Below are 13,038 nucleotides of genomic sequence, written 5' to 3'. Positions count from 1 at the left end.
AGGATTTACTGGTCTTGGCGTCTTATACTGGCTGACATTTGATTTTCTCTTTTTCCTCTAACTTTTTATGAGTTTTATTCTATTGGAATGTTTGTCCTATATTTCATTAAAAGAGAGGTTACCTGGTCCCTCATCTGGGATAACCCTGATGATTTCCTGGTAAAATCCAATTTCTCTACTTTTATTGCTTTCCCACATGGATGACATGGAAAAGAGATCTAAAGGACTAATTAGTTGAATCTGACAGCTAAATTAGAGGCTTAGTTAATTAAAGGGTTAATTTTGGCTAATAGACAAACTAGGTAATAAAAGTTAAGGGTTGTTTTATTTTGTTTTGTTTTTTCAGATATTAAACTTTTATTATCAGAATCCATAAGGACTTTCAAGACTCAATGCCTTTCTAATAGTTTAATATTTTCTTCATTCATTTTATAAATATGTATTTATATAGTCTATGTATTTAACAATTTGTGAATAATAATGATAGTATGCATTTTTAGGGATTTACATGATCTCAAATTCAATTGTTTCCCTATTCATGCTTGAATTATCTGATGCAAAAGTACACTTAAGGTGCGCAAAGAAATTATTAATGAAGTTTTCTGAATCAGAGTTCTAACATAACAAGTTGTTCATTTTAACTGTGAAAAAGTAACGAACAACTGGGTAAAAGGAGAAAACAGTATAATAAAGTGAGCTGCATATGACAAACGGCTAGTTTTTTGAACTAATATCAGGACAAATTTGGACAACCAAACCATTCAATGAATATGGCACAAATATATATTATAGTAATTATTTCATAAATAGGATAGGAGCCCAATGATAAGACAGTTTGACTGTTATTCAAAAACCATTTGAATATCTTGAGGGTTATGTGCAATCTACTGAGTTGTCATGGCATCTAATCAGTTACTAAATAAGAAGGAAATGATCAATGCATACCAACCAATTGTGTATATACTTATGTTCCATAGCATCATAGTTTTTTTTTTTTTCCTCATGGCTATTTCATGGACATTTTTAAACAGATTTTCTACTACATAAATCACAAGAAACATGCTATTTTAAAAAGAAAAACAACATATTTGACATTGTTGCAAGTCAGTGAATTTTAGAAAACATTTAACACCATCATTGCAAAAGTTAATGCCCACTACAGGCACTATTATAGATGCAGAAATAGAAATGGTTTTAATCAGTGATACACTTTCTGGGCAGAAGGTTGGCAAAATTTAGTACTTTTATCAAATAGCATTTAAAAGCAGATCTGATATAATACTAGAATTGTTTGGGGTTTTTTTCTTAAGTTTTGTTTCAATTCTTCTTCCTGATAATACTGAGATACTGTTAAGGCTTCCACATATGCATTAACTAATTATGTGGAAACCCTAGGTTAACTCAAGAAAGAAATGTTCTTGAAAATCACTTATGATATTCTGCTTTTATAACTATTTCACAGCTGAAGAAACTTGAGACCCAGAGAAGCCAAGTAACTTGCCCAAGGTCACAAGGTAATAATTAATAAACTCATGATGCATCCTGAGATTCCATAAATCTAGATACAATACTTATGCAACTCTATGACAACCACAGTAGAGCCAGCCTGGGTATAATGGACAAAGAGTCAGGCATGAAGCAATGAAGATCTAAGTTGAAATTGTCCAACAGAAATGTCCTAGTTATGGTACCCTTAGTCTGTCTTTTTTTCTAGGACTCGTTGCCTCTAGATGATTCCTAATGTACCTTTCTGTTTAAACCAATCAACCCATACTCCTGATCTCGAATCCAAATCCCAGTATAGGCCACTGTGAAGTTCACCACACCATTCATACATATCCAATATTCTTAAAATCTTTGCTATATTTGGGAAAAATTGACTTCATATTTTTCATCATTCATATATGGATAACATAAAGAAATCAAACATCATTATACCATTAACTTTTTTCATCATCTTTACCAAGGTATCACATGGGGCTAGTTTTCAGAAAACATATTTATAACACTATTGGTATGAATACAACCCCAAATCTCTTAACACATTTTGTTAGTTTTCTACTACTGCCAGTAATGAAGCCACAGGAGAGAGAATAACAACTAGACATTATCCAGATGTTCAGCAATAGTAGCTTTAAATACTCCAAGCAGAGTGCATTGGTAGCACTGGGCCTTTGTATATCAAATACTGGCATTGATCTCTGACAATGATAGCAGAAATAAACTGCAAGATATTTCATGCAACATCTCAGTATCTTGCTGCGAATAATATCTCTGGCACTCTCCTGCGGCCACCTAAAGATAACTCAATTGGAAATTAGTGAAACAAAATATGTATTTGTTCAGCATAAATGAAATCTACTATGGCCTAACTGTATATTTTCTTTGGATGTGTATAAAAGAAGTTATTACACTGGGATTTTACTATTATCGTAGTGATGAAATATAGAAAATTCTAGTATTTGCCCTAGTTTTTCTTTGTAACAAACAAAATAACTTCTAGAATCCAAACTTCTAATGCAAGCTGATATGAAAAGCAAATGACATGTCTTTTTTGTTCATCAATTCAAAGCATCACCATTCTATATGGCACAATTTAGTAAAAGAGATAATGAAAGTTTTGCCTCTTTTTTTCCATTTTGAAAGCATTGTTGATTCATTAGACTCATTCAAAACAATGTTTAACTTCATATGGGAAAAAAGCTTAACAAACTAAAAGTTCAATTTTCCATAGGTTGATCAGGCAAATATCAACAACTATGTGGTTATTTCTTTGAGTATAGAATCTAAAAGGTCCTGAGCACCATTCCAACATGAACTTTTGATTAAGTTAAACAACATAACTCATCTATATTCAAACATAATGGGCAAAGAACAATGTCGTTTTGTTTCTGATAGCCAAGTTATAGTCAATCATTTTAATAAAAGCTCTGCTGCCAGATGCTTTGGCAACTTTTGAACAGGTTTTTGTTGTTGTTGCATTTTTACCCCAGTAGCATAAATTTAACTCACATCATTTAATTCAATTCAACAAGCATTTATTAATTAATTTATTTATTATTTTACATTCAATATTTACTTCATATAAAGAACTGTGTTAAGGATCAAATAAATAAAGAAAAAAATGAATACCATTGACTTTTTTGCAAGACAATGGGGTTAATCACACCTCTCAGACTGGCCAATATGACCAGAAAGGATAATGACCATTGTTGGAAGGGTTGTGGAAAATCTGGGACACTATTACATTGTTTGTGGAGCTGTGAACTCATCCAACCTTTCTGGAGAGAAATTTAGTACTACACCCAAAGGGCAACAAAAATAATGTGCACACCTTTTAATCCAGCAATACCACTAGTGGGTCTATAACCTGAAGAGATGATGAAAAAGGGTAAAAACATAACTTGTACAAAAATATTCATAGCAGCCTTGTTTGTGGTGGCAAAGAATTGGAAATCAAGTAAATGTCCTTCAATTGGGGAATGGCTTAGCAAACTGTGGTATATGTATGTCATGGAACACTATTGTTCTATTAGAAACCAGGAGGGATGGGACTTCAGGGAAGCCTGGAAGGATTTGCATGAACTGATGCTGAGTGACATGAGCAGAACCAGAAAAACATTGTAGACCATTACAGCAACATGGGGGTGATGATCAACCTTGATGAACACACTTATTTCATCAGTGCAATAATCAGGGACAATTTGGGGATGTCTGCAATGGAGAATATCATCTGTATCCAGATAAAGAACCATGGAGTTTGAACAAAGTTAAAGGGCCATTCCCTTTAATTTAGGGAAAAAAATCCCTCTATCTTATTATATCTTATACTTTATGTTTCTTTTTTTTTAAATATATGATTTTTCGGCTCAGCTAGGTGGCGTAGTGGATAAAGCAACTTCCCTGGAGTCAGGGGTACCTGGGTTCAAATCCGGTCTCAGACACTTAATAATTACCTAGTTGTGTGGCCTTGGGCAAGTCACTTAACCCCATTTGCCTTGCAAAAACCTAAAAAATAGATATGATTTCTCTCTCATCACACTCAATTTGGATTAATGTACAACATGGAAACAATGTAAAGACTGACAAATTGCTTTCCGTGGTGGGAGGAAAGTGAGCTTGGGGGAAAAATTGTACAACTCAAAATAAAGAAAATCTTTAAAAAAAAGACAATGGGGTTAAGTGACTTGTCCAAGATCACACAATTAGGTCATTATTAAGTATCTGAGGCAAGATTTGAATTCAGGCACTCCTGATTCCTCCTTTTTTTGTTTTGTTTTATACTACTGACCCTCAAAAAGATTATATTCTACTGGAGGAGATTGCATTCAACTTACTAGACAATATGTTTCTCAGTTAAAGGAAAAAATGTGGCAGATAAAACCTGAAGAAAACTGGAACATAACACAGAAAGTTCTTTCTTCTTCCTTCCTGACTCCAAAACTCATAGTCATTTTTCTATCATTACTCTTGGCATGAAGTATCATACAAGAATGTCAATTTTCTATACAATGTAAAACAATTTCAAGTTAGCCACAATGATTAGAATCAAAAAAATTTAAAGTTGAAAGAATTCTTGTTTGCAATCTGGTTCCACACATGTTCAAATAAAATTTCCTTGGTTCTTGCTCTTTGTTATTGAAAATGTCGCTGATCAGACCAATATGAGTTCAGAATGCTCTACCATAGATTGGGCACAAATAGTCTGTGAGAACACCTGGTGTGGGTATTCAAAACTTGCTTATGTCACATTTCCTTTGAGCTGCTTCAATTCTGCCTTCCTCATAGATCGCAGCAACCTCACTGATGAGAGAACACTATGTTGAGGAGTCCTGTGCTGGTGTCTCCTATATTGTAAAATAAATTCTAAAGTTCTTTAATGAAAACTTCAGGGTGTCTCGATATTGGTTCTTCTGACCTCCTTGTGAGCCCTTGGTCTGTGTGGGATCTCCGTGAGATGTTTTTTTTTTTGTTTGTTTTGTTTTGTTTTGCTTTTAGCAAGCCTACATCTGGCATTCTAACAAAGTGTCCAGCCCATCCTGGTTGTAATCTCTAGTTCTAGAAAAGACCTCAGTGTCTAGCATCTTCTCCTACCAGGTGTTCTTCAGAATCTTCTTAAGACAATTTAAATGGAAGTGATTCAGTTTCCTGACATGGCACTGATTGACCATCCAGGTTTCACAGGTATATAGCAATGAGGTCAGCACAATGGCTCTGTTAACTTTCTGTTTGATAGTATAATACCTCTTCTTTCCAATACTTTCTTTTGCAGTCTCACAAATATTAAATTAGCTCTGGCAATGAGAATGTCAACATCACTGTCACTGTGTAAAAGACACTGCCAAATTAAGTGAACTTATCCATAGTACTTGCAACTTCCCATTTGCTGTACTCAATGGTTTCCATATGGATGATGTGGTACTTGCTGATGGGCACCTGTGTTTTCTTGCAGTTAACTGTTAGATCAAAATTAACACAAGAATCAGAGAATTGATCCATACTTTGCTGCATTTCAGTTTCAAAGGCTGAATTGAGGGCACAATCATCTGCAAATATAAGATCATGCACCAACACTGCTTCCACTTTGGTCTTGACTTGCAGCATTTTCAAGTTAAAGAATTTGCCGTCAGTGCAGTAGATGACCTTAGGGCCATGTTCATTCTCATCAAAGGCATTTGGTAACATGGCTGAAAACATCATGCTAAAAAGTATGGGAACAAGGACACATCCTTGTTTTACTCTATTGATGACTGGGAAATCTCAAGAGCATGCTCCACTATCCAGAGCCCTGGCATGCAACCCATCATGAAATTGATGTACAATACTGGTGAACTTCTCTAGGCAACCAAATTTTGACACAATTTTCCATAAACCCTCATGAATGATGGAATCAAAAGCCTTAGTCAAACCTACAAATGTTGTATACAAACTTCTGTTCTGTTCCTGGCATTTTTCCTTAAGTTTATTGAGAAGCTAACATCATATTGACTGTATCTCTACCCTTTGTGAAGCCACACTGGCTCACAGCAAGGTGACCAAAGTCCATCAGCCTATTGAGAAGGACTCTGGAAAGAATCTTGCCAGTAATGACTAAAAGAGAAATACACCTGTAATTGTCACAGGACAATCTATTCCCTTTACCTTTACAGAGATGGATGATCGAAGCAGCCTTGAAGTCTTGGGGGATAACCTCTTCATGCCATATAACCTAGAAAATTACAGTCATTTTGTGGATGAGCAATAGACCCCCTACCTTGTAGATGTCAGCTGGAATAGAATCAGCACCAGGTGCCTTGCCACCTGGAAGGAGCCTAATGGAACTCACAACTACTCCTTCAGTAGAAACTTTAGCTAGGGACTGACTGAGTTCAACTTGAGGTAAATGGTCATTGACCTCTGAATTGATTGATGATGGTCGGTTAAAAACACTATGAAAGTGTTCAGTCCATCTCTCTAGGATCATATCCCTAAACAACATGGATCAATTAGCACTGAGTAGTTGAGATACACCATATGTCTTTAGCCTATGAATAGCCTGCAGGGCATCATAAAAGCATTTTGGTTTATTACTGTCTGCATAAAATTGAATTTTATGTGCCTTCATACTCAGAATCATGCATCTCTGTATGCTTCATTTGAACTTTACTTTTGATGGAATTAAATTCTGCCTTCTTAGAATGGATGAACTATCCTGCTGGTAAACCCTGTTGTAGAGTTCTCTTTTTTCATTCAGCAGCTTCTTTATTTCCCCATCATTTTCATCAAAGTAGTCTTGGTGTTCTCAAGTGTTCTAGCCTAGATAAGTGAATGCAGTGCTGTATATTAGCTCTCTGAAAGCTGCCCACTCTTTTTCTGCTCTGCTGTTGTCAAGTGTAATGTTGGTTCAGTTTTCCCTCCAAGTTTGCAACACACTGTTCCTGCTCAGAGAGGCATTCTAATCTCTTGACATTAATTCTTCTAGTATTCATTTTGCCTTGAGGCTGCCACTTTGGTTGAATATTAATATTTAACTTAAAAAGAATGAGTTTGTGATCAGTCTAACACTCTGTACCACACATTGCTTTTGTTACTCTCATATCCTGTCTGTCTCTTCTCTTTACAATAGATGTCAAGATTTGCTAAGAGGTTACATCCAGGAAGTTTTATTGCATTTAGGTAAATGGAAGAATGTTTGTGATAAGAATGTCATGAGATGCACAAATCTATAGTAAAATGTTACCATTGTTGCTGCTGCTTCCAACTCCATTCCTCCCAAGGACTCCCTGACATGTCTGGTTATCTGAGCCTTCTCTAGCATTAAAAATACCCAGAATTATAAGCTTGTTCTCTTTTGATACATTGATTATAAGGGTCTCCAGGTCTTCATAATATTTTTCTTTAACTTTGTCAGTATTTGTCATGGTGGGAGCATAGGCACTGATGATTGTGGCATGGCATTTTCCAAGAAGTGGCAATCTCATTATCATGAGCCTTCTTTTGGTAGGCATTTACGAATGATGACTAGATTAGTTTTGATTGTGTAATACCAAACTACCAAATAACTATTTTACTGAGCTAGAAAAACTATTAACAATATTAATCTGGAGCAATAAAAGGTAAAGAATAGCAAGGGAACTTATAAAAAATGTAAGGGAAAGTGGACTAGCTCTACCAGATCTAAAACTATACTATAAAGTGGCAGTCATCAAAACTGCCTGGTACTAGTAAAGAAATAGAGTAATGGATCAGTGAATTAGGATATGTTCAAAAGAAACTGCAGTAAAGAACTACAGTAATTTTCTGTTTGACAAACCCAAAGACATCACTTTCTGGGATAAGAACTCACTATTTGACAAAAATTGTTGGGAAAACAGGAAAATATTATGGCAAAAACTCACACCCTATACCAATATCATGTCAAAAATGGGTACAGGTTTTAGATATAAAGGGTGACACCATAGATAACCTAATAGACCAAGAAATATCCTAGCTATCATATCCATGAAAAGGAGATAAATTTATGACCAAAAAAGAATTCGAGTCCATTATAAATTGCAAAATGAATGATTTTGCCTATATTAAATTATGAAGTTTTGCACTAATAATAGTAACAGTGCAAAACTTAGAAGAAAAGCAGAAAGCTAGGAAACAATCTTTACAACCAGGAGTTCTGATAAAGGTCTCATTTCTAAAATGTATAAAAATTACATCAAATTCATAAGGCTAAAAGTCATTCCCCAATTGGTAAATGTTCAAGGGATATTAATATTTTTAAAATAAAGAAATTAAAGCTCTATATAATCATATGAAAAATTGCTCCACATCATTATTGATTAAAGAAGTGTAAATGAAATATTTATGAGGCATCACCTCATACCTATCAGATTGGCCAAGATGAAAAAAGGGAAAATGATCAATGTTTAAAGGTTATGGGAGGATTGGCACATTGATACATTGCTGGTAGGGTTGTGAAGGGATCCAACCATTCTGGAGAGGAATATGGAGCTATGCCCAAAGTGCAATGTTCATTCCCTTTGACCTAACAATTCCGATTCTAGGCCTACATCCAGAAAAAATCATAAAAAAATGGAAAAAAAGACCCATATGTTCCAAAGTATTCATAGCAGCTCTGTTTGTAGTGGCAAAGAATTGGAAATAGAGGGGATGTCCATCAATTGGGGAATGGCTAAGCATGTTGTTCTATAAGAAATCATAAACAGAGAAGCATGGAATGACTTACAGAATCTGATGCTGAATGAAAGGAGTAGAACCAAGAAAACAATGTACACATTATCAACCACATTGCAAGATGATCAACCCTGATGGAAGCAGCTGCTCTTAGCAGTTAAAAGATCTAAGATCACTGTATTAGACTGTCTATGGACAATATTATTCCCATCCAGAGGAAGAAAAACAAAACAAAAAAAAAACATACCTTCAGAAAATGATGAACACTTCATAAAAATTATCTCTTACCCTTAATCCTAATTCCTTATACTGAAAATGACTAATCTATAAACATGTTAATCAAAAATACATGTATGTATAATGCTAACCTTACTGCTACTGAGGGCAGAGGGGTGGGAAAGGAGTGTGAAAAGAAATTTTATAACTTAAAAATATACATATGGATATGGATAAAAAATGCTACTTAGGAAAATAAGAAAGACAAAGAGGCAAATTAAGAAAAATAAAAGATTAGTTTTGATTGCAAAACCTACCCCAACTTCACAGAGTTACTTTTTACTGCTACCAATCCAGAAAAAAAAATATATTCAGCTATGACTTCAGTAAGCTGACCTTCATTTGCCAGCCTTGTTTCACTCAGGGATGCAATTTGGAAACCGTACCTGCTGAGTTCTTTCGCAACAAGAGCTGTTCATCTTTCAGGTCTATTGCATATGGTGTTTTCTATGAGTGTGCATATGGTCTGTGCATTGATGGTGAGTGGGATCTTACATGAAAATGTTTTTGTAGGATTTTTTTTTCTGTCTCGATTCTTGTGGGATCCTCAGTATTCAGGCCAGAGTTGAGTAAGCAGACAATTTTTAGGGCACCTTTTGTAGCCCATTCCTCACATCAGGAAGTGAGCAGTGTGATCCTTTGAAGGTTTGCTCAGTCATTCAGGGGGCTGCCACATCTCACTGCTGCTTTCCTTGGAGTAACAACCCTATGATCTGGATTCCCTGTGTTCAGGGTTGTGACTATAGCTCCCAGAGTATCTGCTGCTTCAACACTCCCCTGTCACCACAGAACTTTGAGGAATGGATATAACTGATATCTTTTGTTGCAGGCATATTTGGATTTAAGTCAGGGACAGCTGCAAAAAGTCATCCGCTTCATTCTTTCCTCCAAAGTCATCATGATCCAGCACAACAAGACAGAGTCAAAACAATTGGTGATAGCTTTAGATGCAGTGGATGACTTTGGTGTGTTAGATATCTAACCAAGCTCTAAGAGCTCCACAGTGCCTGCTTCAGCTGATTCATGGCCAGTAGAATGAATTGTTCTCCTCTACCCATTCCACCAATGGAAAATTTCACATGCTTGGGGTAGACACCTCCCTACTATTCACTGATGAGTTTGAAACTCTATCAGTCACCCTCAACCTGGTTTAACCCACCTGCTGAAAACAGTTTACTGGGGTGTGGCTGCTGTGCATGTGACAGCTACTTAGAGCTACAGGTGAGAGTTAGGTGGCTCAGGTGGACATCAAAAGTGGAAAGCAGCCCTGAAGAGTACTCCACGGCCAACACACCAAAGGTACTAGTTTTACTTGACCACACCCTACACCTCCCCCCTCTGCAATACATTTAGCAAATAATTATCTAGTCTTTGTAGACTATAAAGAAGGTTAAACCACTTCTTCAAAGGTAATTCTTTCCAATTTTGGATCACTTGTAAAAAGCCAAAAAAGACATTTTCCCCCTTATTTAAATATAAATTTACTTATTTGGACTTTCACCCTAATTTCTTATCTTATCCTGAATTTCAAAAGAATGTCTTATTTTGATATTATTCTTTCAAATATTATATCAATAAGATAATATTAAAGCCATAATAAATTCAATTGAAAGAAAAATAGCTAAGAATGAAATTATTAAATAAGTCTTAGGAAGTTGGGAAGGGAATAAACATAGTTAGTTATATTTCCTATTATATGCCAGATTATATACTAAGCATTTTGTGCAAATTTATCTCATTTGTTTTTCATAACAATTTTATGAGGCTAAATACCATTATTATCCTAACTGTACAATGAAGGAAACTGAGACAAACAGATTTTAAGAGACCTGCCCAGGATCATATGCTAATAAGTGTCTGAAGCCATATTTGAATTCAGATCCTCCTGACTCCAGTCAAATCCACTGTACCACTAGCTGCCTTCAATTTGTGTAAATGTCTTGTGTGTAAAAGGGTTTAGGTGTGCAAGTTAGTGTAAATGGCATTAAATAGTACTTCAAATGTGTGAATGCCAATAATTCATTTTTCCTCATATCTCTACTCCATAACTATAATATTTTCCTTCTTTTTCACAGTCTCCTTGCTTCTCTAATTTCCTTCAAGTTACAACTAAAAAAAATCACCTTTTTCAAAAAGACTTTTCCAGTCTCCCTTAGTGATAATTCTTTCCTTCTTCTGACCACATCCAAATTGTCCTTTCGGTGTCTTATTTGAACAATGTGGTTTTCATGTTGTCTCTTCCATTAGATTTTAAGTTGCTATATAACAGAGTCTTTGTTTGAGTTTGGGTTTGGGGAGTAGTTGCCTTTATTTTTAACCTCTGGTTTAGCATAATAAATGGTAATAAAGTACTGAATAAATGCTTTCTTAAAGTCTATAGAATTCTACAGAAATATAATAACTGCTAATAAAAATATAAATATATCTTCATTTTAATATCAAATAATTGAAATATTTACTGGTTCTGAAATAACTTAACCCTATAATGTCTTACACATTTATTTAGTATATAATAATATTCCATATTAATGTATATAAATCTATATAACTTATTATATTAATTAATATTTTGGTTAATTTTAATGTATTTTTCTATATTTTAATTATATTAATATATCTTGTATTATTTGTTTTATATTTTATAATATATTTATATATATATTAATTATATTGATACATCTTATACTATTTATTTTTGATTGAAGACTTTTGTTTGGCAAAATTTGAAAAATATTTGTAGGAAAGAACCTTAGTTTTAATAGATAATTACATCATATCTATTAATCAGTCAATAGACCCTTTTTAATTGGTTTTGATTTAGATTTTAGTGGCTTTTCTTTTTTTTTTCTTAAAATTTCCAAAGGCAATATTATATCTAAGTCAGATTTATGAATTTAGAAGGAGGATAAAAGTAAATCTAAAGTAACATTTGTGTGACAATGGGGGAATTGTTTCCATCTTTTAAGGGTCATATGTTTTCAACTTAAGTAAACAAATAAAACAAAAAACATCAGTTTTCTTGTTATAATGCAGTGTGTTATGAGCCTCTGAAAAAAACTGAAGTTACAAGCTAACCCAAAGATAAAAAGAGAACATGGTAAATTGACTGCAACACATGATCTAAAATAATTTTTCAAGTGGAGTATCATAAAAATGTTACAAGAAACATTGGATGACCAGAACATGTGTTGGATATTTTAGAAAAAGAAGAGATTATTCAAGTTTAATTGGCATATTTCATTATTAGCCTTCAAGTATCAAAAAATTTAAAGGAAAATTCCCCAGATTGGACTAAACAATGGAAGAGGTCTAAGAAGATATAGTCAAATGTGCCAAGGCATGAGACAAGTTGCAATCTGCCTCAATAGAAAGTACATACTTAAATCAAGATCTAAGGAAAGTAAATGTAAACAAATGCAAATTTAAAAGGTTTTTGCTTCCTGAAATAAAATGAAAACTATTAGACAATAAGTCTTTAATTTCTTTAACTCCATTCAATCTGGTTTAAACCTACATAATTACATTGAATCTATTCTTTCACAGAGTTGCCAACCACTTACAACTGAAATAATAATACTTTTACTAACAATAATATTTTTAAATTAATTTTTATTAAAGATATTATTTGAGTTTTACAATTTTCTCCTATCTTGATTCCCTCCCCCCCAGAAAGTACTCTGTCAGTCTTTACTTTACTAACAATAATATTAGGAAAAATGATAGCTAATATTTATATCATGCTTATTACGTGCTAGATGCTGTGCTAAATGCTTTATAATTATTATTCAATTTAATCCACACAATTTTGGTAGATGGATACTATTAATATCCCTAGTTAGTTTATATATGAATAAACTGAGGCAAATGAAGCATAAGTTACTTTTTTAGGGTTCCACTGTGAAACATTGTGCCATTCTCATCCTCCTGGACCTCTTGGAAACATTTGACATTGGGACTGGGTATTCTAAATATTTTCTCTTCATTTAGCTTCAATGATATCCCAGAATTTCTGCATTGGAAAAGAATTTAAAAGTCTTCAATTCCATCCCATATCCTAAAGGAATATCCCATTTTTAACATTCCAGGCTAGAAGTC

At 34.1% G+C, this 13,038-nt stretch overlaps 2 protein-coding genes across 2 annotated transcripts in view; both read right to left on the bottom strand.

Moving 5' to 3' along the window:
- The window catches only part of SPOCK3 (SPARC (osteonectin), cwcv and kazal like domains proteoglycan 3), a 740,694-nt gene that overhangs the window by 697,028 nt on the left and 30,628 nt on the right, over positions 1-13,038 (bottom strand). The gene's annotated exons all lie outside the window — the stretch shown is intronic.
- Positions 1-13,038, bottom strand: part of LOC141517137 (ADP-ribosylation factor-like protein 8B) — a 168,056-nt gene that overhangs the window by 125,794 nt on the left and 29,224 nt on the right. Inside the window, 2 exon segments of the mRNA XM_074228028.1 lie at positions 5,370-5,525; positions 5,625-5,701. Coding sequence (XP_074084129.1) covers positions 5,370-5,525; positions 5,625-5,701 — 233 coding nt within the window.

The sequence above is a fragment of the Macrotis lagotis genome, chromosome 3, assembly GCF_037893015.1.
Source record: "Macrotis lagotis isolate mMagLag1 chromosome 3, bilby.v1.9.chrom.fasta, whole genome shotgun sequence".
Classification (NCBI taxonomy): Eukaryota; Metazoa; Chordata; class Mammalia; order Peramelemorphia; family Peramelidae; genus Macrotis; species Macrotis lagotis.
The sequence above is the reverse complement of the archived record's forward strand: the minus strand, read 5'-3'. Positions and strand labels throughout refer to the sequence as shown.